The following is a 25,109-nucleotide window of genomic DNA, read 5'->3' as shown; positions in this document are numbered from 1 at the left end:
AATAAAACCGTTAAAGTACAAATACAGTGTGTTAGATGGTGATTTGAGCGAGGGAGAAAAATCAGGCAAGGTAAGGAAACAAAGAGAAGCCTCCCTGAGAAGGTGAAAATAATAGCAGGTAACAATTAGGTGTCTGTCTACTGAGGGCCTCACCTTCGAAAGCCCGTTTAAAAAAACAACGCCACAACGCAGTGAGGCAGGAACGATTGCTCCCATTGCACAGATAGGGAGGACTTAAGGTGCAGAATTGGGGTGCAGGTCAGCCCGGAGTCTAAAGCTTCCGCCTTTCCCCCTCAACCCCCAGCCCTGGACCCGCCCCTCCCTGGCAGGGAAAAGGTTAACGCCGGGCGCAGCGCCGGAGGGTGTGCGCACGCGCAGAGCGCGCATCGCGCTTGCGCGGAGTGCCGGGCTACGTGGCCGGTCGGAAGTGGTCTGTGTGGAACCGCCGCTGCACAGCCGGTGCTTGCAGCGCACGGCTAGCGCAGGGCTGTTGCTTTGGACCCCGCCGGCACCACCATGCTGAAGAAATTCGACAAGAAAGACGAGGAATCGGGTGAGACGGCTTGGGGGAGGCTGGACCCTCGTACAGGCTCTCTGCACCCTCCTTGGGTGCCTCCTTCCGGGCCTCTTCCTTGACCTGAAGCCGAGACCCAGGGAGGGGCAGGGGCTGTGCCATGGTCCGCAGCTGGCCGGTGGCGTGTCTCGGGGATCCCGAGCATGCTCCGCTGCTCCCACTCATATCCACGATTTGTTTGGTGACTTTGGGAGAGTCACGCTACTGTGAGCCTCAATTTCCCCAGCTGTCAGGGGCAGGGGCCGGGCCAGATGCACCATTGTGAATTTCTCCGTGCGACCTCTTGGGATTCGCCGGGCCGCGTCGCTGCTGGCCAAAGTGGGGCATAATCTGTGGAGCCAGTGTATTGCGCAGAGAATCCTCTATTTCTTTTAAATTTTTTAAATGTTTTTTATTTATTTTTGAGAGAAAGAGAGAGACAGCGTGAACAGGGGAGGGTCAGAGAGGGAGACACAGAATCTGAAGCAGGCTCCAGGCTCTGAGCTGCCAGCACAGAACCTGACGCTGGGCTCGAACCCACGAAACGTGAGATCATGACCTGAGCTGAAGCCAAATGCTCAACCAACTGAGCCACCCAGGCGCCCCGAGAATTCTCTTTTATTTAGCAGCTCAGCCAACAGGTATTGAGCGCTTACTGTATTCCAGGCACTGTACTGCAGCCTGATACTGCAGGGGAACAAATGAGACACTCAGCACCTGAGCTGGGAATGTTAAAATGGTCACAGACGAAGTGGAGAAGAGAGACCTCAACCGGATAATGACACGTGTGATTAATAACAAATGTGACATTTGCTGTGAAGAAATCCTAGTCACTCAGCAGTGGTCCCCACACACTGTAGGGATTCCGTTAAGTACAAGTTGCATAAATGAATGCAAGACATGATGCTCTGAGAGGCACAAAAGGACGGTACCAGGGTTGTTAGGTGACTTAAGTAAGGGGTTCGAGGTAGAGCGGTAGGACCTATGTAGGGTTGTAGAGCTCTGGTTGCCGTTCTGGAGTAGTTTGAAATTGAGGAGGCAGACAGTAGTGGCATCTTTCCCTTCTCTATGTCTCTGTCTTTTGCAATTCAGGCTCATAACCTATACTCGCATTTCTCTGCTCTCTGACTTCAGGTGGAGGCTCCAACCCATTCCAGCATCTTGAGAAGAGTGCAGTACTCCAGGAGGCAAGTGTGGGCCGCCATCCCAAGTCTTCACAGTCAACGTGCTCAAAATACTAACACGTTCAAAGGGGCAGTTCAAAGACCACTAGGGGAGAAAACCTGTTCCTGAAAAGACGAGAACACTTCACCCCTGGAGAGAGTTCAGTGGGCTTGCAAATATTGTTGTTTTGTGTTTCTCTTTCTAGGTAACAGGTACTTACTGAGTATCTGGTAGTAAATCAGCACATCCCTATCTAATATTGAGGGCAGATTTCAGGAGTTATGAATAGATGAATTAGAGAAAAACAGAACAGAACTTTCCTGATGAAAATAAGCTTATCCAGGCCAATGTATTTATTAATCCTGGGACTTTTCAGACCTTGAATATACCTGCGGGGCAGTCAATGGAAGGTAATGTTCTTGGTTGCTTCTTTTTAGGCCCGTGTATTTAATGAAACGCCCATCAACCCTCGAAAATGTGCCCATATCCTCACCAAGATCCTTTACCTCATAAACCAGGTAAGAGAAAGAAGCTTGGGGGTAGGGAAAATGGTGCTGGGAGCTGTTGGGGGGAGGAGGTTGCATAAGTCAGATAGCCCTTGGGGTATTTGACTATTTGATGGCTCCTGAGTGAATACAGCCCAGCTCTATGACCCCTCAGGGTCTAACTCTGCTGTGTTGCTGTTGAAGGAGCCTCTGCAAGGTCTGAGGATGTGGCCTGGGCTGATCTGGCAGGGAGAACCTTCTGACCCAGGCTGAGACTTATTTTTTGATTAAAACAGGGGGAGCACCTAGGGACCACGGAAGCAACCGAGGCCTTCTTTGCCATGACCAAGCTTTTTCAGTCCAATGATGTAAGTGCCCACAGTCAGTACCTTTGTGTGGATTGGAGTTTTCCTAACCTTGGCCCTCCTGTTGAGTCAGGGGTCTTAGGGCTTTCCCTCTCTCTTTCCCAGCCCACCCTTCGTCGGATGTGCTATTTGACCATCAAGGAGATGTCGTGCATCGCCGAGGATGTCATTATTGTTACCAGCAGGTGACTCTTGGGGTCAGCGGATGGCTCCTTTGGCAGGTGCCATTGACACAGAGGCCATTTTTACTCATGAGACTTTTGTTTAACATAACATCCAGCGCCCTTTCCTCTTTTGTCTCCCTCTCCTTTCAGTCTCTGCTCCCCACTCCATGGCAGGCTCTAGAGTGTGCAGTTACCCTACCCTTACACAAACCCTTCCTTGCCTTGATTCCACTCAGTCACCAGAGCCAGCTTTCCCTCAGACTTAAGTGAGCGCCAAGAGAGAACACAGGAAAAACAGACATAGAGAATGCGGGGGGATACAAGCAGGCTAACTTCCCAAGTCCTGGTTTTCAGGGGAAAGGTGTTACTAAAATGTAGCTCCTGTTTTTAAGAACTGGGGCTCAGTTCTCTTCTTGCCATAGTTTAGGGGGTGTCGGGGGGATGTTATATATCCCATCGTAGGTTTGTTTAGAGATATTTATTGAATGTCTACCAGTCCCTGTGTATAACTCTGGAAATGTACCAGCAAGTAAGGTAGACGTGGCCTCTGCAGCCCCAGAGAAAGAGCTGAGCAGACAGGCATTAGGATATAACAGACTTTATCATGGGAGGTATGATAGGCTGTGAGAACAGACCATAAGGATATCCAACTTGAATTTGGATCAGGAAAGGCCCCCTAGACCTGTCTGAGCAAAATACTGAAGGATGAACAAGAAACTGCCGCAAAGTGCTCACTTCAGCAGAAATATGCAAAAATTGGAGGAACACAAGAGAAGATTAGCACGGCCCTTGCACAAGGATTACAGGCAAATTCGGGAAGTGTTCCAGATTTTTCCAAAACAAAAAATAAAAGAAGAAGACGACTGAAAGAAGCCACTGAAAACTAATCTCTTTCAAAAAGTTTTATTAAAAAAGAAAAGACAAGGGCAGGACAGAGATGGAGAGGGCCAGAGTGCTCCAGGCTGAGGGAATAGCCTATGTCAAGGCTGGAGAAGAGACAGTGTGGTGTATTTGGGGACCTCTCTGTTAAGGAGTTATGCTTGATGGTAATGGGCAGTGGGAAGCCATGGGAATGTTTTCATCCAAGCAGGGGAGTGACCAGGTCAGTTTGAAGGTTAACTGATTGATTGATTGATTGGGGGGGAGGGGGCGCAAGTGGATGAAGGACGGAGAGGGAGAGAGAGAATCCCACAAGGGCAGAGAGAGGTAGAGGGGGCTTGCCCAAAGCAGGGCTCGAGCTCACCGAAGTGGGAGTCTTAACTCACCAACCCTGAGACTGTGCCTGGAGCCAAAGTCAGATGCTCCATGACTGGGACCTCCCAGGCGCCCCACTTTGGAGTTTTGTAAGAATCTCTCGTTGCCACTTGGAGTTTGACAGGAAAAGAGTAAGGATACAGCAAGAACGCTAGTTAGACTTGTGCAGTAGTCCAGACGAGGGGGGCTACTGAAGCTAGGGATGAGTGGGTGCGGACAGGGGCCTGGGGCAGGCAGGCCAGGCCCCTGCATGCGGACAGTGCCTCCCCCTCCTGCAGCCTGACAAAGGACATGACTGGAAAGGAAGACAACTACCGTGGGCCGGCTGTGCGTGCCCTCTGCCAGATCACCGATGTGAGTCTGCTACGCCCACTCAGCTGTGCCACCCACTCCCTGCTCCTTGGGCCAGGCTCAGTCATGACCCTCGGTGCATGTGTTAAGTTGTCCCGTGCCTCCTGAGCAAAACACAGACCCAGGTGGGGGGGAGGGGGCAGCTTCCTGCACAAGAAACAGGTGTGCCTCCTTCCTGCTTGTCCTCCCTCTTCCCCACCCATCACCTGCACTCCTGCCGCTTGCTAAGGAGTGATTGGGTCCCCGTCTGCCCCACCCATTGTCCCCACAGAGCACCATGTTGCAGGCTATTGAGCGCTACATGAAACAGGCCATCGTGGACAAAGTGCCCAGCGTCTCCAGCTCTGCCCTAGTGTCTTCCCTGGTATGTAGCTGGGGACCCTGGAGGATGCTGGGCAGCAGATTGGGAAACTGAAGAAAATATCAGACTTGCTTTTCAGTGGCAAAGAGGAAGTGTTTCTGTATCCCTCCCTGGCTCTGAGAGTCCCACCCATCTTCTCAAAAAAGAGTGCCTGGGGGGAATCTTGACCCATCCTGGGGCTGACTGACTGTGGGAGTTTGGGCCTGGGGGGGAGCCGCCCTTGGGCACAATGGAGAGTGAACCCTGTGCCGAGGCCAGGATGCAGGGCTGCGGGTGGCTGCCTGCCTGCCTCTTACTGTGCTCTGTTGCCCACAGCACCTCCTGAAATGCAGCTTCGATGTGGTCAAGCGCTGGGTGAACGAGGCCCAGGAGGCGGCATCCAGTGATAACATCATGGTCCAGGTGAGGCATGAGCAGAGCAGTGTTACTTACACTTCTCAGGCACATAACCTGGGACTGGTGAGGAGAAATGGACGTTCATCCTGGAGATGCTGGTGTCCCCTAGCAGGAGCAAGCTTTAATCTTTTGTCACCAGATCGTGGGGAGGCTTGGGGAAGCAATCCAGGGGACCACTTGGGGCGGTTTAAGTCCATGGCTGCTTACCAGCTGGAACTAAAATATTGGAGTATCTGATAACCAGCTGAGTCTTGTTTTGGGGCATGGGATATAGCAAACCTGGCCTGGGGAAGCCAGAGAGCCTTTGCCGAGCTGGCTCTCTGAGTGAAGCGTGTACATATCTTGGTGGGGCTTTCAGCTCCTTAACACTTTTTCGGTGACCTAGGCCAGAAATTTCTTTTACCTTTGTAAGTCTCGGTTTTCTTGTCTGTAAAATGGGAATGAACGTTTCTGCCTCACTGGGCTGTGAAGAGAATATGAAAGAGCATCTAGAACATCTGACCTGTTGGGTGCATACCTGTAGGCGCCCCCTGTGTGTGTGTTCTGTTTCTCCTCCCCCGCTTGTGCTGATTCTCGTCTCCAGGGCCAGCTGTGGCCCCTCACGGTATTTCCCGGTGTCAGAGAAGGTTCTCCCACACAAAGCATCTACAGTCACCTGACTTAGCCTTTGAATGCCACCCTAGTAAAGAAACAGAGCAGAGGGGATGGGAAATAACTCTGTGCACCTTATATTTCCAGAAGGGTAATCCCTTGACTTTGGGCCCTCCAGACGTAGCTTTGCCAGTACCAGCCACGTGTCCTTAGACAAGTCAGTGATGCTCAGAATATCTACCTTCATGGGTGTTGTAAGGTTTAATCTACAAGGTCTCGTGGGAGGTGTGCCATGTGGCACTTTACAACACCTGTCCACGCTCAGGGCCTGGCTCCCACTTTCTTTTGTCGAGAGACACCTGGTCTCCCACTCTGTTGTCCCCTCCACATCTGCATTCGTGATGCCTGTCAGGCCCTTTGCTGGAACCGGGGGTGGGAGCTAGACCACACGTAACACTCACGATTTGTTGAGCACCGCGCCAGGGGCTGTCTACACAGAGCATCTGGGGAGAATGTCACAGCCATTCTGTGAGGCAGCCACTCTGTGAGGCAGCCACTCTGTGAGGCAGTCTTAGAAATGAGATGGCGGAAGCCCAGAGAGGTGCAGGGGCCTGCCAGGGGCCACACGACTGGTGGACCTGGGCTCACACACCTGGACTCTGCCGCGATACCCTGCCCCCTCTAGTACCACGCGCTGGGGCTCCTGTACCACGTGCGGAAGAACGACCGCCTGGCTGTCAGTAAGATGATCGGCAAGTTCACCCGGCACGGCCTCAAGTCCCCCTTTGCCTACTGCATGATGATCCGGGTGGCCAGCAAACAGCTGGGGGAAGAGGATGGCAGGTAATGGCTCTGACCTCCCTGGGCCCGGTGATGCCTTATTCGGTGCCGGGCCGTCCCCAGCCTCTTGCCACCCGTGTCCTTCTGTAGTCGCGACAGCCCGCTGTTTGACTTCATTGAGAGCTGCTTGCGTAACAAGCACGAGATGGTGGTGTATGAAGCTGCCTCGGCCATCGTCAACCTGCCCGGCTGCAGCGCCAAGGAGCTGGCCCCGGCGGTGTCAGGTGACACGTGTGCCTCCTTCTGCCCCAGCCCCACCCCCACGCATTCAGGCCTGCTGGGTTCCAGATCCTGGGCTGGGGGTTGGAAGGAGGAAAGAAAGAAAAAAATGCCCTCAAATAGGCCACAGTGGGGTGTTAAGAAAAGGGATTGGGACCTAGTAAGTACCTGTTTGGTGCCAGGCACGCTGTACCAGTGTCTCGCACATTGTCATCGTGTCTGGGTCCTTTCAGTTCCATTGTTAAAGAGACTGGGGCTCTGGTATAAGAGGCAGAAGTGGGGTTCGGATCCATTCTGCAGCCTGTTGGGCTGGCCAGCGATGGCAGGAGGCCCTGGTGGAAGGACCCAGAATTTATAAAACCAGGACGTGCTCGCTAGGGGCCAGCCTGTCTCAGGCCAAGGAGAAGGCAGTTCAGAGGGGCCATTCAGAGCCAGGATACCAGAGCCCCATAGTCTGGGTGCCGCCAAAGCACAGGGAGGGCTCTGCTGACATACAACCACGTACTATAGGGACCAGGGCAGTTGTCCCAGTCGGGGCTGAGCTAATTTTGCCGGGTCCCATACATGCCCCAGGAGACAGGAGCGGAGCTTCAGGGTGAGGGCTCAGGCTTCAGGTGTGGGCAGTCCTGTATTTGAATCGTGGCTCTGCCATTTACCGGTAGCTAATCCAGAGTTAAGTGACTTGTGTGCTTTGGTCTCCATATCTATTAAACGGGATAATAGTACTAGCTGCTTTGTGGGGCTGTGAGAAATCAGTGAGACAAGGCACAACAGCTCCTTAGCACAGTGTCTGGACGTAACGGGCCCTCAGTGAGTAGTGGCTGTCATTCATGAGACCCACCAGGCTCTCATAAGCATATTAAAGCCTCTCTGTTCATGAGCTCTTTTTCTTCGTTGGGGTGAGGGTGCCAGTGGGGAAGTGAGCCGAGCAGAGGGTTTGGGTCTGAGCAGCCCTCACGTGCCCCCCGTGCCCCACCTGTCCCTTTCCTGGAAGCCTGAGCTTTCCTAGCTGCCGAGCAACAACAGAAGCCTGACGCACAGCAGCTCTCTCCCCACAGTGCTCCAGCTCTTCTGCAGCTCACCCAAGGCGGCTCTCCGCTATGCTGCTGTCCGCACCCTCAATAAGGTGAGAGTCTAGGAGTGGGCACAATGACAATGGCCTGTTGAGGGGATCAGGAAGGTGGCCTGATCCCAGCTCAAGGCGCTTCCTGGCCCCTGACGGGAGCTGCAGCAGGCATAGCACTGGTCACAGTTACTTTCTACAAGATGCTTCGATCCAAAGGGCCTCTGGCCAGGCCGGAGCCATCCAGTGGAATGATAGAAGTCCCTTTGTGTCTCCGTTCTGTTTTCCTGAAACAGGTGGCCATGAAGCACCCATCAGCAGTGACGGCCTGCAATCTGGACCTGGAGAACCTGGTCACAGATTCAAATCGCAGCATCGCCACATTGGCCATCACCACACTCCTCAAGACTGGCAGCGAGAGCAGCATCGATCGCCTCATGAAGCAGATCTCATCCTTCATGTCGGAGATCTCAGATGAGTTCAAGGTGCCTGGGCAGGCCTGCAACACCCGCCGTGCCTGGTGTGCGGAAGCTGCTCTGTGCCCGCTGTCCCACGCTCCCCGGGCCTGGGGCTGCTCAGGCCTGAGGACTCAGTAGAAGAGGTGGCATGTCACCCTTCACAGGGCTCAGCCATGGGAGATGGGCACGTCCAGCCTCGGGGTCTCTGTCCATATTGTTCCTTTGTAAGGCCAGTTGGCCGGGCATGGAGTGAGGGCTTAGAGACCAGACGTCAGAGATCTCTGGTTTTCTGGTATGGGCTGATGGTGGTGCTGTGGATCATTTTGGGGAAGGAGGGAGAGTCAGGTCCTAGGGGAGGGAAGTAGGAAGGTAAGGATGGTGATTGCGAACATGTTGGGTTGGTGGTGCCGTGAGTACCAGGTGGAGTTGTCTGGTAGGCGTTCGCAAATGCTGGTCTTGAGCTCAGATTACCGGCAAAGGTTTGGGAGTGAGTGGCATGGCAGAGATGGGTTAAAACCATGGGAGGAGGTAGGACTGCCAAAGAGACTGTGTGCACAGGGGAAAAGGCCCAGGCCAAAGTCCCCAGGGAGAAGCCTAAATGGCCAATAGGTGGGATCATGGAGGTTGAGGTAGGAAGAGAAGCAGAACAGGCAAGCTGGACAGGAGCCTGTGGACCTACCTTGAGGTCTGAGTAGAAGAGCAGAGTATGGGGGACCTGGAGTCCAGATCTGGGGCTGTTGGGGCTGTTGGGACTGCTGTGCCTGCTACCCTCCTTGGATGAGCTCAGGGATCGAGTGCTCCCTGAGGGTAGAGATGGAGTTCCTCTTACCTCTTTGCCCTCCAGGTCCAGGACCTGGCTGGGCCTCAGGGAGGACTTCGCTGACACTTAGGGAACTAGATGACTCAAGCCTGGCAGCCAGGGCCGCTGCTCACACGTGTCTGTTTAACTCAGGTGGTGGTGGTGCAGGCCATCAGTGCCCTGTGTCAGAAGTACCCTCGCAAGCACGCGGTCCTTATGAACTTCCTGTTCACCATGCTGCGGGAAGAGGTAAGAGCAGGCACTCAGGGCACGCCAGGTCTCTTGATGCCGGGAGCCACCTGGGGCGAGCTCCCTTCTCAGTGTGCAGCCAGGACTCCCTTCTGGGAGGGCATGCAGATCAGCTCGTTAGGTGAATTTCTTGGTGCCTACGGACCTGACGACATAAACACACCCCGATTCCTAGTAATTACACTAATAAATAATGACTCACTGCCCTGGCTCTAAAGACACAGCAGCAGATGCCCTGGAAACCTGTGTTCTCTGCTGGCATCTAGTGTAGAAGTTTCCTGGGCCATTCCAGGACCTCCCAGGATGGTTTCTTCTGCAGTTGATGCTAATAAGTGGACATTCGGTTGTTTTTGTTTCTCACGTGCTTTAGTGATTCACTTGCACTAGCTTCCTTGAATGTCTTAACAAAACCAGGTAATTCAGAAGAGCAGAAGCAAAGGGTTTTTGAAGTAGATTTGGTATCTAGATATCTGGTGCCCCTTTGGCCCAGCACAGAGTGGCCCTTGGACCAAGGAGCCCTTGCCTTGGGTGTCCTTGGGTCTCCTGAGAGGTTAGAGGGGAGGAGGGTGCTAATGCTTAGGAAGCCTTCAGCTAATGGGTCCAGCACTTTGGAGACACTACACAGCATGCACAGTCTCATTGTCCTTCTGACAGGTCTTGTCAACAGACCTCATTTTCTCCCTTGAAAAATCAGGGGTCTGAGGGGCATCTGGGTGGCTCAGTTAGCGTCCGACTCTTGATTTTGGCTCTTGTCCACGATCCCAAGGTCTTGGGATTGAGCCCCGTGTCTGGCTCTCCCCTGCTACCACTCTCTTCTCTCTCTAAAATAAAGGGGCACCTGGATGGCTCAGTTGGTTGAGTGTCCGCCTTTGGCTCAGGGCATGATCTCACAGTTTGTGGGTTCGAGCCTTGTGTTGGGCTCTGTGCTGACAGCTCAGAGCCTGGAGCCTGCTTCGGAGTCTGTGTCTCCCTCTCTCTCTCTGCCTCTCCCCTAATCACACTGTCTCTGTCTCTCAAAAATAAATAATTATTAAAAATAAACTTAAAAACTCTTAACAAGACACAAAACATTTTAGCTCTGGAAGGGTCCCAGCAAGCATTCAGTCCAAGCCTTATATTTCACACAAGAAATCAGGTAGAGTCCAGGTAGCCAGGTCCCTTACCTTCCTGTTCTATTGGACTGCTGTCCTCCTGGGTTCTGGTGAGTGCTGGGCCTCACAGCTCATTTCTGGAGACAGCAGCCTCCTCACTCAGCTCGGCCCCTCCCACCGCAGGGCGGCTTTGAGTATAAGCGGGCCATCGTGGACTGCATCATCAGCATCATTGAGGAAAACACAGAGAGCAAGGAGACCGGGCTGTCACACCTATGCGAGTTCATCGAGGACTGCGAGTTCACCGTCCTGGCCACCCGCATACTGCATCTTCTGGGCCAGGAGGGACCCAAGACCAACAACCCCTCCAAGTATATCCGCTTCATCTATAACCGTGTGGTCTTGGAGCATGAGGAGGTTCGGGCAGGTGGGTCTGAGCCAGGGCTGACCTGGGGCTCTTTACTGCTGCCTGGGCTGGTGACCTGCGGAGGGACCTGCACCCTGGCCCACAAGCACTCGGTGTTCTAGCCTCACAAGCTCCCAGGGAAGGACCTTAGATGCTTGTGTGTCACCCAGTTCTGTGGTTCCTTAGCTTGGATTTGTATTACAGAGTCTTGATTTTTGGTTAACTTTAGCTATATGTTGGTGTTTAACTTTTTCTCTCTTGCTTGCCTTTTTTTTTTTTAAGTGTTTTGCTTTTTTTTTTTTTAATGGTTAGCTATATTGAGATGAGAATTCACATACTGTAAAATTCACTGTTCTTTTTAAATTTTTTTCTTTATGTTTATTTATTATTGAGACAGAAACAGAGCATGAGTGGGGGAGGACAGAGAGAGAGGGAGACACAGAATCTGAAGTAGGCTCCAGGTTCTGAGCTGTCAGCACAGAGCCCGACTTCGGGGCTCAAACCCACAAACCATGAGATCATGACCTGAGGCTGAAGTCAGTCGCTTAACTGACAACCACCCAGGCGCCCCTAAAATTCACTCTTTTGATTGAGTATACAATTCAACGTGCAACCATTATAGTCTGAATTTTTAAATTTACTGTTCTCAGGCCCCCACTGGACAGATTTTTCCACTTTCTGCTGTTCATCAAGTAATGGTTCGTTTTCTCATATATACGATCTTAAGGCTAACTGTGAGTTGAGGCCATTTGGCTACAGAAGCTGAGAAGCCTGCGTGTGTGGCGAGCTTGTGTGGCCACTTCGTAGTCAAGGCTGACATGGCTCCTGGAACCCAAGAATGGGCTGCCTTCTCCTTGAAATGGATGAGGGAGCTGAGGCCCAGCGGAGTTCCACCCAGGGCCACTCATTGTATCGGTGGCCATTTGGAGCCGCGGGGCTCAGGACTGCTTGGCTCCGGGCCTCTCCTGGCCAAAGACTTGTCCCAAGCACCACAAGTGCCCAAGCCATGAACTGTCAAGGGGAGTTAAATAAGTTCTATTTGCTTCATAAACACAGGCGCTGTGAGTGCTCTGGCCAAGTTTGGAGCCCAAAATGAAGAGATGTTGCCCAGTATCTTGGTGTTGCTGAAGAGGTGAGTACAGGACAGAGGTCCCTGATGGTGACAGTGTTCCCAGGGGGAAAGGTTATGCAACAGTGGATTATAGGGGGGGAAATAGCGTAGTAAAGCATGAAAAAAATACCATGCGAACATCCATCCACCCAGGCATGACTATTCTGCCTTTTTTTTTTTTTCAGTTTCTTCCTTTTTTTAAAAAATGGCTTTATTGTTACACAGCTTGCGAGCCATATAGTTCACCCATTTAAAATGTATAAGCGGGGGCGCCTGGGTGGCTCAGTCGGTTAAGCCTCCGGCTTCGGCTCAGGTCAGATCTCACGTTCGTGGGTTCGAGCCCCGCGTCAGGCTCTGTGCTGACTCTAGCTCAGAGCCTAGAGCCTGCTTCCGATTCTGTGTCTCCTTCTCTCTCTGCCCCTCCCCCTCTCATGCTCTGTCTCTCTCTGTATCAAAAATAAATAAAATATTAAAAAACAAAAAAAGTTTAAAATGTATAAGGGGTGCCTGGGTGGCTCAGTCAGTTGAACATCTAACTCTTAATTAATTTCAGCTCAGGTCATGATCCCAGGGTCGTGGGATTGAGCTCCCCCATCAGGCTGCACGCTGAGCTTGTAGCCTGCTTAAGATTCTGTCTCTCCTTGTGTCCCTCTTCCCCGCTTGCACTCTATAATAAAAAAAATTCTGGGGCGCCTAGGTGGCTCTGTTGGTTAAGTGCCCACTTTGGCTCAGGTCATGATCTGGCAGTTTGTGGGTTCAGGCCCCGCGTTGGGCTCTGTGCAGACAGCTGGGAGCCTGCTTCAGATTCTGTGTGTCCCTCTCTCTGGCCCTTCCCCTGTTCGTGCTCTGTCTCTGTCTCTGTCCCAAAAATAACATTTAAAAAAAATTTTTTTAAGTAATAAAGAAAAACCCTATATCAATTAGTATCCAAAATTTATCCACTTTATTATAGAGTGCAAGTGGGGAAGAGGGACACAAGGAGAGACAGAATCTTTCCCAACACCTACTCCCCCCACCTCTAGACAGCCACCCACCTACTTCCTGTCCCTATGTATTTGTCCATTCTGGTCATTTCTTAGACATGCAATCATATAAGCTGTGGCCAATCCTGTGTTTGGATTCTCTGTGATGTTTTTTTCAAGATTTATCCACGTACCAGTACTTCATTCCTTTTTATGGCCAAATAATTAATTGCATGAGTACACCACATTTTAGCTATTTGCCTACTGACAGACTTGGGTTGGTTTCCACTTCTTGGCTCTCCTGAATACTGCTGTTGTGAACAGTCACGTACAAGTTTTTGTGTGACATGTCTTGTCAGTTCTCATGAGGAGATGCCTACGAGTGGAACTGTTGGGTCATATTAAATTCTTCTTTGACCTATGCTGCTGGATATAGGAGATTGCTTCCTTCGCTAGGTGGGCTTTAGGGAGTGGGACCAGGGAATATGAATATGGTCACTTTCTAGGTAATCAGCTAGAATTTTAAAGGCTCCTCTGTGTGTTTGATGCCTGGATCAAACTTCTGAGGACTGAGCTTTAAGAGACTCACTTCCCCTTGCTACCCTCGGATAAAGTCCTGCAGTGTCTCTCCTGCCACCCCTGTGGGACTCAGTCAACATTGCTGTGGGTTCCCGGGGTGCCTGGGTGGCTCAGTTGGTTAAGCGTCGCCATTCAGCTCAGGTCATGATCTTGCGGTTCATGGGTTCAAGCCCCTCATCTGTATCAGCACAGAGCCTGCTTCGCTCTCTGCCCATCCCTCACTTGTGAGCGTGCACACTCTCTGTCAAAAAAATGAATGAACATTAAGAAAAAAAAAGATTGCCATGAGTTCTGGTTGCAGGTGTGTGATGGACGATGACAATGAAGTAAGGGACCGAGCCACTTTCTATCTCAATGTCCTGGAGCAGAAGCAGAAGGCCCTCAATGCAGGCTATATCCTAAATGGTAAGTCTCCCTGGCTGTCTTTGACGAGGCCCTATCCCAGAGCTGTGGCCTTTCTCCCTGCTCCAGAGCAGGCGCACCCTCTCTGGGTAGGGCAAGTCTGAGGCAAGACACTTTGGGCTGGACTTTTATGGCAGCTTCGTGGCATCACCATGACCTCAGGAGACTTCGAATCCTGTGGTTCACACCAGTGTGGGTGGAAACAGCTCAGTGAATTGAAACACTTGTCATTGATAAAAACCTCTCTTTGCATAGTACTTTATAGAAGTCAGTCTCGGGTACATTTGTCACCATACCAGCCCTGTGAAGGAGGATGGGGATGAGAAAGTGGAGGCCCATTCTCAGTGGTCTAGAGTCCTACAACTTAGACCCCAGGGCCACAGTCTTCAGTGGGGGATTCCTTTGCTGCTCATGCTGTCATGCCTTCAGGCAGTGCCTCTCTCCCACTGGCTTCTAGGGCTGACTGTTTCCATCCCTGGTCTGGAGAGAGCTCTACAGCAATATACTCTAGAACCATCAGAAAAACCTTTTGACCTCAAATCTGTGCCCCTGGCCACCACGCCCATGGCAGAGCAGAGAACAGGTAAGCAACGTCTGTGCTCCTTTCAGAGGCCTTCAGGTCCAGGCCTCTGTTGGAGGGCGGAGGCCTTGGACCAGGAGGCTGGGGTAATCCTTCCTCCAGCTGACTCTGGGAAGCAGAGGCGCATGTGCACAAACACCTGCTCCCACATGCATTCACACTCTCTGGGGGCGGGGGGGGGTAAGTTAAAACCCCTAAGTAACACTGGGTGGTCAGCGCCACACTGCCCCATCACTGGAGTCATTGGTCACTATGTGTGTTTGCTCCTGCAGAAAGCACGCCAGTCACAGCCACCAAGCAGCCAGAGAAGGTGGCAGCCACGAGGCAAGAGATCTTCCAGGGTGAGGAGCAGCACTTTAAGGGGTTTTTGGGGACCTGGGCGTGGTCTCCTCAGCTTGGGGGTGAGGGTGTCGTTGCTCTCCTCTGGGGAATCAGGAGAGACCTAGTCAATGACAGTTCTTCCTCTTGAGTGGGGAATCCCAAAAGTACTTTAGTGAACATATTTGACCTTCAGGTGGAAGTTTCTGGGTCCATTTGATATTGGAGGAATCGGAAGTTCAGAGAGAGAAAGTGGTATGCCTAAGGTTGCATAGCAACAAAGTCCTGGGGCTGGAATTAAGATCCACATCAAGCTGGCTCAATGCTGCCACTTGGCCTTCGTTAGAGGGCTCAGCTCCCTGGCACCCAAGCTGCTACCTGATGTCAGATTCAGCACAGTTGGGGTCCAGAGACGCTAGTTCTTTTTCTTGGGTTCCAAAGGCCTTCAATTCACATTGTTTAGTAGGGTTTTGTTTGGGTGTTTATCCATCCCTCTGATCTTGCATATTTTTAAATTTTTTTTTATTTTTGAAGTTTATTTATTTTTGAGAGAGAGACAGAGCATGAGCAGAGGAGGAGCAGAGAGAGGGAGCACAGAACCTGAAACAGACTCCAGGTTCCGAGCTGTCAGCACAGAGCCTGATGCAGGGCTTGAGCCCACGAACCATGAGATCATGACCTGAGCTTAAGTTGGACGCTCAACCGGTTGAGCCACCGAGGCGCCCCCGGTCTTGCATCTTTTTAATGGCAGAGTTGTGTATCTCACTGACAGAACATATCATCTACTGAATTCCCACTATGAAGGACTAACATGTGCCCCTCTTCCTTTGTGGAGAATCTCCTGTGCTCTCCTGTGCTCCTGTGGAGCCTCTCCTCCAGCTCTTCTGCCTTCTCTCTAATTCTGTGTGGCTCTTTGCAGGTCCTATCCTTTATCTTCTCAATCGTAGTACTTAGTGCCGTGCCTGCCTTCCTCACAGTGAGCACCCAGTTATTGTTGAATTAGATTAAATCCTCCACTACCATCCCTGCTGGGGTGCCTGGGTGCCTCAGTTGGTTAAGCATCAGACTCTTGATTTCGGCTCAGGTCATGATCTCACGGTTCATAAGACTGAACTATAAAAATTTATTAATTAAGTCCCTCCTATTCCATCCCATTCGAGAATCTTGTCTTCTATCAGCATATCTTTCAGACTGAGCAAAATCTGAATCCTGAGCTAACTGGGATATCCCCAAACTTCCTTCTGTATCACTTCCCCTTTGCCCAACTCACAGAGCACCACAAAGTCACTGCCTTAGGCAGCACATTGGTGATCTTATAGTTGTGAGGGCTGAAGTCCAACATGGGTTTCACTGTATTGGCAGTGCTGAGCTCCCTCTGGAGGCTCTAGGGAAGAATCAGATATTTGCTCTTTCAAGTTTCTGGAGGACTCCATTCGTCTCCTGGTGACCCCTTCCTCTGCCTTCATACCTAGGAACACGGCCTCTTCAAATCTGACTCTGAGCCTTCTGCCTCCTTCTTACAAGGACATTGGGCCCACCCAGATAATCCAGGATAATCTCCCAGTCTCAGGATCCAATGTAATCATATCTGCAAAGTCCCTTTTACCATGCAATGTAATAAGGCACTTGCAGTTCTGGGAATTAGCTTGTGCATATCTTGGGGTACCATTCTGCGACAGCTTTAAAGGAAGTCTCCTTTTAAGCCTCTTGGAGGGTATCAATTTCATCTTTAAGCAGTCTTCTAAGACCTAACATTTATTGATCATCTCTTGAGTTCCAGAAGCCTTGCTAGATCCTGACATTTATTGCCTCATTTATCTTCCCAACAATCCTGTGAACAAGATTATTGTACCTATTTTAGTGGTGAAGAGTTGGGAACTCAGAGGCATTACCTGATAGATTCTAGAAGAATCCCCTGGGATAGTTAAGTGTCAGGTCTAGAAACTTGATATCCAGTGAAATAAATACCCACAGAAAAGTACTCTGGTGGCTGGTGATCATAATGGCCCAAAAGTGCCTCCTGATCTCTAAGCTGGCTCTTTCTGGGCTTTTCACTGCCTGCACATTCATCAGATTGAGTTCTTCAGGCAGCAGAGGGTTGAAGCAGTGTCTCAAGCGGAGAGAAAGCCTAATAATAATAATGCCTACTTTCTGTCTCTATCAGTGAAACATTGAATGGAGACCTACTAAGTTCAGGGCAAAATAGCAGATCCCTGGCCTCAGGGCACAATTCCTGTCCTTATAGAATTCAGTTTAATTGGGAAGACAAGTTAAAAATCTTGGAGCAGTGGTCTTCAAATACACCTGATCCCTTACATCAGAATCACCTGAGAAAATTTCTTAAGAATGCAGATTCCTGAGTCCCAAACACAAAGATTCTGATAGAGCATATATAGGATGGGCCAGGAATCTGAGTTTTTAATAAGTTCCGACCCCCAGGTAATTCTGACACTGGTGATCCACTGAAGAACATCACCTCTGCCTTAGAATAGGGAAGAGAGAAGTAGCCGCACGCCATCCTAGGCAGACATTGTGTGCAAACGGCCATCAGATGTTTCCTTCACCAGGACGGGTCGCCGGGTTGGGGGCCTGTGAGCTACTTGACCCAGCCCAGTGCTGGAACTTTGGGGTGTATGGATAGGCCTTCCCAGGCGCCCACAAACCACCTGAAGTGGAGTTTTCTGCAAGTCTGTGTCTGAGACATCTCCTGACCAGCCTTTTGTCTTAAATGACAAATGTGTAGGATCAGTTCTTTCTTTTGCCCAATTCTATGCCTATAACAACATTCCTCTCACCCTTAGAGTCTTCCTGATCTCTTCTTTCTAAGAATCCTTGCTGAGCTTCTAAAGTGTGGGAGTCTCCAGGTGGATTAGGCCTAGGCCTTCGGGGATCTCCCAGTCAGTGTTCTGCAGCTGAGGTCTTTTATGAGACAGAAGCGAAGGTGGGAGGTACAACATAAGGAAGGTTAGTGAGAGGAGAAAATGATCAGTATGTTTGGGAAGTAGCAAGTAACCTGTCATCGTATATACATACCCATCCATCTCAGTAGGGTGAAAGACCTAGAGAATTGGCCATGGGCAATTATTAGAAACCATCCCAGGTTGGTCTGAGAATTGAAAAGCTGAGTGAATGTGTGGCCTGTGGCTTTCAGAACAGTTGGCAGCAGTGCCAGAGTTCCATGGGCTGGGGCCCCTCTTCAAGTCCTCGCCTGAGCCTGTGGCCCTCACCGAGTCAGAGACAGAGTATGTCATCCGCTGCACCAAACACACCTTCACTGACCACATGGTGTTCCAGGTAAGCAGGGAGGGCTGAGGCCCCGCTAGGGCTGGGCCCCACGGAGTGGTCCCACATGGGACTGTGATGGGTCATGTAGGTCGGGAGCCCAATTTGCTGATAGGTTTTGTCACCAGCTGGTATGTGTCTTGCAGCCTTGACCTAGGACCCCTCTGGCTCCTGTGTGTCAGCATAGGGACAGGGAGCCTATGCAGGCACATCGGGCTAGGAGGCAGTTGGGTCCATGGGGTGAGTCAGGATCGCTGGGCTTTGAGTTAGAGCAGTGTCTGAGCCATGCCTCTCCTCCCTGGTCCAGTTTGACTGCACGAACACACTCAATGACCAGACCCTGGAGAACGTCACAGTGCAGATGGAGCCCACAGAGGCCTACGAGGTGCTCTGCTACGTGCCTGCCCGGAGCCTGCCCTACAACCAGCCTGGGACCTGCTACACGCTGGTGGCGCTGCCCAAGGAAGACCCCACCGCAGGTGAGCCCCTCTCCTGACCCCACCCTGGTCTTTGGGGAGGCCTTGGGATCCAGACAAGGTGGGCAGGTTGCACACCAGCCATTTGTCTCCCATGAGAGCCTCAACCCCTTGATTTTAACCTTGAGAAGAAGAAAGGCCGAGTCCTGGGAACTTGTCACATGTCATCGCATTTCACCCTCATAGAAGGCTTGTGGGGGTGAGTACCGTTCTCCCTCTTCTAGACAAGGAAACTGAGACTCAGATTGAATGACTCACCTAAGTTCATGGGGCTGGTGAGAGGCAGAGCCTTGGTGTCTCTGGTCCTCAGCCTGTCCTCTTTCTTTTCACCATGATCAAGGATATGTTGAAACATCCCAACTGCACTCCTTCCAAGGAACCCACCAACTTCTCCTTCCAGGCCGTGGACGATGGACACGTGACTGTGGCATGGGCTTATCCATCCTGCAACACCCCTGTTTTCCTCTTTTTTCCTTTCCTGTGAGGGGACTTCTCAGACCCAGGACTTGACTCTCTTGCCCTTGCACAAGGTGGTGTCTTCTGTCCAGATTTGTGGAGTCACATGACTCCACATGTGGGGCTGCTTCTAATGAGAATAGAGTATAGAGGCCTGGGGAGCAGGCTGAAGCCACCTGCCCTGTGGGGGACCTCACCCCCGACCGTGGCTGGGGGCCTCCTGACCATCCAGCCTTTCTTCCTTGCAGTGGCCTGCACATTCAGCTGCATGATGAAGTTCACTGTCAAGGACTGTGACCCCACCACTGGGGAGACCGATGACGAAGGCTATGAAGATGAATATGTGGTAAGAAGCTAGTGTCAGGAGGCTCAATTTTGTGCCTGATGCTGCAGGCCAACCCCATCCAGGAGCTAACATCTAGACCTAAAGTTTTTCTTGCTGTTTTTGGCTTTTTGAAAGAAACTGTTTTTAAATGTAAGAGAAGACACGCTTTAAGAAAACTTGGGAACTATAAAAACCAAGTATGAACAAACAGGAAAACATTCCTCATGGTCCTTGGGAGTGAGTTATTAGGAGGGGTAGGCAGGAGTTACAGAATTGAGGCCATTGTGCACGTTATACATCTTCCAGTTTCCACTTAAAACCATAGTGTAGGGGCACCTGGCCGGCTCAGTCTGAGGTGCATGTGACTCTTGATCGTGAGGTCATGAGTTTGAGCCCCACGTTGGGTAGAGAATCAGTTGGTTAAGCATCTGACTTCAGCTTGGGTAATCATCTTGCAGTTAGTGGGTTCGAGCCCTGCTGGCAAAGAGCCCACTTCGGATCCTCTCTCTCTCTTTCTCTCTCTTCCCCTCCCCTCCCTTCCCCTGCTTCCCTGCTTTCTCAAAGATAATTTCTTTCTCAAAAATAAACGTTTAAAAAAGAAGGGGGGTTGGGGGGTGGTGATAAGCAGTGAGTTCAGAGCAGAGGCCCAGAGGTGTGCAGACCAGGAACTCACTCCCCTGCATGTACATGCCTAACTTCCACTTCTGTCTCCCCAGCTGGAAGATCTGGAAGTCACTGTTGCTGATCACATCCAAAAGGTCATGAAGCTGAACTTTGAAGCAGCCTGGGACGAGGTAGGGGATGAGTTTGAGAAGGAGGAAACATTCACCTTGTCTACCACCAGGACCCTTGAAGGTAAAATCTTCGGCTACTGTTGAAATGTGTCCTCTGCTTTCACCCCTCCCAGCTTTTGCTCCCCAGGATCCAAGGCCATGTCTAGAGCACATACTTCAGATGCCACTTCATTAAAAGCCCTTTAAAGGGGCACCTGGCTGGCTCCGTCAGAAGAGCATACATCTCTTGATCCTGGGGTTGTGAGTTCGAGCCCCATGCTGAGTGTAGAGATTACTAGCTAAACAAACTGAAAAAGGAGAGGGAGGGCCTCCTGGGTGGTTCAGTCAGTTAAGCATCTGACTTCAGCTCAGGTCATAATCTCATGGTTCATGAGTTCAAGTCCCACATCAGGGTCTCTGCTGTCAGCTCAGAGCCTGCTTCAGATCCTCTGGCCCCTTCTCTCTCTGCCCCTCCCCTGTCTGTTCTCTCTCTCTTTCAAAATAAATAAATAACCTTAAAAAAAACCTTTAGATCCGGCTTTGGGGATGAGGTAGTAGTGGTGACACAAAAGGAAAATGAGGCATGGCTTGATGATGCTGGGATTTCTCCCTGCAGAGGCTGTGGGCAACATTGTGAAGTTCCTGGGAATGCACCCTTGTGAGAGGTCAGACAAAGTGCCAGATAACAAGAATACCCACACATTGCTCCTGGCTGGTAAGCAGCATTTCTGGGTGGGAGGGGCCTGGGCAGCTCCCGGGCTGAGGGCAGCCACTAGGAACACAGGAATTCAAATTCATAGCATTGAAAACTTACAAAGTTAAAAAAAGCCCAGCAGTGGAGCACCTGGGAGGCTCAATCGGTAAGCATCCCATTTTGGCTCAAGTCATGATCTCATGGTTCATGGGTTCGAGCCCCGCATCAGGCTCTGTGCTGACAGCTTGGAGCCCGGAGCCTGCTTTAGATTCTGTGTCTCTTTTTTTCTCTGCCTCTCTCTCTCTCTCAAAAATAAATAACACATTTAAAAAAAAAAAGAAAAAGACCAGTAGTGAAATGCTCTCTGACCCTGCTGCCTCTCATCCAGCTCCCTTCCATCAGGGAACCAAGCATCGATACTACAAACATTGCCAGTGTATCCTTCCAGTCATTATGGATGTGAAAGCTAGTATGTATATATTTCCCTATTTGAACTCAAATATTTATGTGTAAATGGTATCTACATTGTTCTGCACTTTGCTTTTTCACTTGACAGATCTTTTCTGACAATACATAGCATTTAGTTGGGCGCCTAGCTGGCTCAGTTGGTAGAGCGTGCGAGACTATCTCAGGGTCACGAGTTTGAGCCCCACATGGGGGGGTGGAGATTATGTTAAAAATAGAATTTCCTCTTTTTCTTTTTTTAATTGTGGTAAAATGTACACAAAGTAAAATTTTACCATTTTAACCTCAGGAGTACAGTTCAGTGGCATTAAGTATATCTGCATTATTGTGCAGTTATCAACACCATCTGTCACTAGGACTTTTTTAGCATCCCAAAGTGAATACTCATACTTTTTTGTAGCTTGTACCACATAAAAAAATATTTTTTTTACATTTATTTATTTTTGAGAGACAGAATGTGAGTGGGGGAGGGGCAAAGAGAGAGGGAGACAAAGAATCCAAAACAGGCTTCAGTCTCTGAACTGTCAGCACAGAGCCTGATGCAGGGCTCGAACCATGAGATCATGACTGAGCCGAAGTTGGACGCTCAACCCAGGCGCCCCTGTACCACATTTTATAGAATCAGCCTGTAGCACATTTTATAGCCCCTGTACCACATTTTATAGAATCATCCTATACTGATGAACATTTAGAATGTTCCAGGCTTTTGCTATGACAAACAGTGCTGCAGTGAATAACCACATACATACACACATACACACAGACTTTATTTTGTATGTGTGTCCTAAGAATATCTGTAGGAAAACTTTTCCAAGGCATTACCAGGTTAAAGTGCGTATCTCATTTTGATAAAAATTTCCAGGGGCGCCTGGGGGACTCAGTCGGTGGAGTGTCCAACTTCAGCTCAGGTCATGATCTCACAGTTTGTGGGTTCCAGCCCCGCGTCGGGCTCTGTGCTGACAGCTAGCTCAGAGCCTAGAGCCTGTCTTCAGATTCTGTGTCTCCCTCTCTCTCTGACCCGCCCCTGCTCATGCTGTCTCTCTCTGTCTCTCAAAAATAAATAAAAAGCATTTTTTTTTAATTTCTAGTTGCCTTCCACAGGAACGGTATACCTTTCCTCCCACACTGTGGACAACACAGTATATATTATCAGTAATATACACAGTATATTATCACATCATTAGCAAATGATTTTTCACAGTCTGGGTGAAAAATGGTATCTTAGTGTCATTTTTATTTTACATTTCTTACATATCAAATGAAGTTCAACGTCTGAAACGTGTGTGCCATTTGTATTTTTTTTCCCTGTGAATTATTTCTGTATTCTTTCTCTAATTTTCTACTGGGTTGGTTGGTCTTCTCTAATAGGAAGCCACCATGGAAATTTTCAGACATACACAGAAACCGACTGTATAATGCACCCTCATGTGCTTATCTTCCGGCTTCAACAACTAACAGCATCTGTACTGCCACTCATTGTACTCCCTACCCCAGGTTATTTTTAAGAGCATTCCAGATACAGCGTTTTGTATGTAAATGTCTACATCTGGATGTCTCTAAAGCCTTTGTTTAAAGGGGTGGGGAAGAGGATGCCTGGGTGACTTAGTTAAGCAACTGACTTCTGGTCAGGTCAAGATCTCAGGTTTGTGACCTCACGCCCCACGTGGGGCTCTGTGCTGACATCGAGAAGCTGACAGTGCAAAGCCAAGCCGCTTTGGACCCTCTGTCTCCCTCTCTCTCTGTCCCTCCCCTTCCAGAATGTGCACTCGCTCTCTCTCAAAAATAATAAACATTTAAATAAATAGGGGCAATACAGTCCTCACACCCAGAACAATGAACAAAAAAGTGGGAGATTTTTTTTTTATCTCCTTCTGAGTGTTTATAAACAGGGTTAGGATGTAGCTCTGCTTCAGTGCCCTGCTCACAGCTGATGGACCCCATGCAAATCATTTCTGGCTGCACTGAAGCAACCCAGTCTCCTGGGTCTGGCAGACACCTGCTGCGGTTTTGTCACTCAGGGGCTGTCACTTCCTCAGTGCTCTCAGACTTAGCCAACACCCAGGTAGAAGCCTTCTATGTCCGTTAACTCGTTTGTGCCTGGTAGAAGCTTAAACAGCGGTTAGTGCAATGATCTCCTCTACTTTGTAATTGGCAGTACTGCAGACCAGCAAGGTAAAGTGACTTGCGAAGGATGTCACTCAGGGATCTCAGCCCAGCTCCCCTGTTGCCAGACCCCTTCCATTTTACTGTGCCACAGCTGCCTGAGTCAGTTGCTGTCAACCTAGTGTCTGCAGCTAACATCTGCCTTACACACCTGTTCTCGCTTCCCTCCAGGTGTGTTCCGGGGAGGCCACGACATCCTGGTGCGCTCCCGACTCCTGCTTTTGGACACAGTAACGATGCAGGTGACGGCCAGGAGTTCAGAGGAGCTGCCAGTTGATATCATCTTGGCATCTGTGGGCTAAGAGGCCAGACTCTACGGGCCCTATTCCTACCCTTTTCCCCCAACACTACGCAGAAGTCACACCTTCATCCTGATGCAGTGGAAACTCCTTCCTAAGTCTCTGTTCAAAAACAATTAGGAATCACTGGGGAAAAAAATGTTGTTTTTTTTTTAATTTAACCCCTGCCCCAGGACTCCTAGTGGGTAGCTTTTTTTTCTTTTTTAAAATAGGGGATGATTTTAGTTTGTCCTAGAACCTGCTGCCCTGTCTGTCAGGGTAGGGACATCACAAATGAATAAAATGCACCTCCTGAATCTATCTCCAAGGAAACCATCTTACCCCTATAAATAAATCTGCATGTATTTATTGAATGACTACTGCTTCTGTAGACTCATGTTTAAGGGCTCCCCTTTCCCCTCATGAGCCTCCCTGCCAGGAACACCTCTGTCTCTTTCACTCGCACAGCCTTCTGGCTGCTTCGCGTACCTGGAGGCCAGATTGTTCTCACTCACCTACAACTGGGCCGCAGGAGCCAGAGTTGAGGGGATGACAGCAAGCACTAAGGTCACATTCCTGTACTTTTGTTGTCCTCACCCCCACCCTCTAGATGATGGATGGAGGCTGCAGAGGGGTTTGGGTGAATCACGTGGGTAGTACCTAGCATGAGGTTAGAGGTGCAGTGTGCACTGGGGTTTGCCTGCTCCCATCTCGGTGAACACAGAGGAGAGCAACCCTTAAAGAGCACCCTGTGGGTTGAAGATGCAGGAATCCTTGGTTCACGTCCCAACGGAGCAGGCTCAGAGGCCTGCTTTTTAAAAGTCAAGCCAGGTGGCTTTGCTAATTTCATGGCCCAGAGCCTGTTTTCTAAAATCTAGGGGCCCTGGGTGGCTCAGTTGGTTAAGCCTCCAACTTCCGGCTCAGGTCATGATCTCACAGGGTTAGGGGGTTGGAGCCCGCGTCAGGTTCTGCTGACAGCTCAACCTGGAGCCTGCTTCAGATTCTACAACTCCTCCTCTCTGCCCCTCCTCCACTGGCACTCTCTCTCTCTCTCTCTCTCTCAAAAGTAAATAAACATTAAAAGAAAAATTAAAATCTAGGCCTGACCCTTAGGAATTCAGATTTGGGGCTGGAGAAGTAGGTGAAGGCTCTGGAAGGTCACGTTCTGGTGCCCGCTGAAGTTTGAGAGTGACTTGTATGATTCACGTAAGTTTTCCTGATGGTTTCTCAATGTCTGCCCCCAAACTCTGAGGCAGTTAGCCTCACTGCGAGGTAAATCAAATGTTTCCCAGTGCCCTAATTCCGGCTCCCACTCCACAGACCAGGACTTCTGCTCCCTGGGCCCCCACCCGATGCCTGCGGCTGGCCCTGGGGTCGGGGCTTAACCCCGCAGGGAGTGGGCCTCTACAGAGGAGAGGTGAGCTTCTAGAACCAGG

At 50.3% G+C, this 25,109-nt stretch overlaps 1 protein-coding gene and 1 non-coding gene across 4 annotated transcripts; both read left to right on the top strand.

Moving 5' to 3' along the window:
- The first annotated feature begins 404 nt into the window (after positions 1-404).
- COPG1 (coatomer protein complex subunit gamma 1) lies at positions 405-24,050 on the top strand. 3 transcript variants are annotated; one of them, XM_029917016.1, is made up of 25 exons: positions 405-553; positions 1,688-1,740; positions 2,155-2,235; positions 2,499-2,570; positions 2,673-2,752; positions 4,264-4,339; positions 4,608-4,700; positions 5,013-5,099; positions 6,370-6,527; positions 6,615-6,748; positions 7,802-7,869; positions 8,103-8,291; positions 9,217-9,312; positions 10,587-10,830; positions 11,866-11,941; positions 13,763-13,866; positions 14,321-14,446; positions 14,716-14,784; positions 17,913-18,055; positions 18,351-18,522; positions 19,224-19,321; positions 20,017-20,155; positions 20,690-20,788; positions 21,156-21,236; positions 23,567-24,050. In XM_029917016.1, exons 1-25 carry the CDS (start codon positions 517-519, stop codon positions 23,695-23,697), a joined length of 2,706 nt encoding a protein of 901 aa, XP_029772876.1. In that variant the 5' UTR covers positions 405-516; the 3' UTR covers positions 23,698-24,050. The 3 variants fall into 3 exon arrangements, with proteins under 3 accessions (XP_029772876.1, XP_029772877.1, XP_029772878.1); XM_029917017.1 differs by lacking the exon at positions 21,156-21,236 and having other exon boundaries at positions 517-553; positions 23,567-23,697; XM_029917018.1 differs by lacking the exons at positions 405-553; positions 1,688-1,740 and adding an exon at positions 1,776-1,876.
- LOC115275556 lies at positions 3,462-3,565 on the top strand. The gene has a single exon (XR_003901626.1). It is a non-coding gene; the product is annotated as a U6 spliceosomal RNA (small nuclear RNA).
- Positions 24,051-25,109: the final 1,059 nt, after the last annotated feature.

The sequence above is a fragment of the Suricata suricatta genome, chromosome 12 (genome assembly GCF_006229205.1).
Source record: "Suricata suricatta isolate VVHF042 chromosome 12, meerkat_22Aug2017_6uvM2_HiC, whole genome shotgun sequence".
Classification (NCBI taxonomy): domain Eukaryota; kingdom Metazoa; phylum Chordata; class Mammalia; order Carnivora; family Herpestidae; genus Suricata; species Suricata suricatta.
The sequence above is the reverse complement of the archived record's forward strand: the minus strand, read 5'-3'. Positions and strand labels throughout refer to the sequence as shown.

Coding starts and splice junctions, on each gene's coding strand:
- COPG1 (XM_029917016.1), top strand. CDS start 517: ATGCTGAAGAAATTCGACAAGAAAGACGAGGAATCGG. Junction 8,292..9,216: donor AGATCTCAGATGAGTTCAAG/GTGCCTGGGCAG, acceptor TGTTTAACTCAG/GTGGTGGTGGTGCAGGCCAT. Junction 14,447..14,715: donor CATGGCAGAGCAGAGAACAG/GTAAGCAACGTC, acceptor TTGCTCCTGCAG/AAAGCACGCCAGTCACAGCC.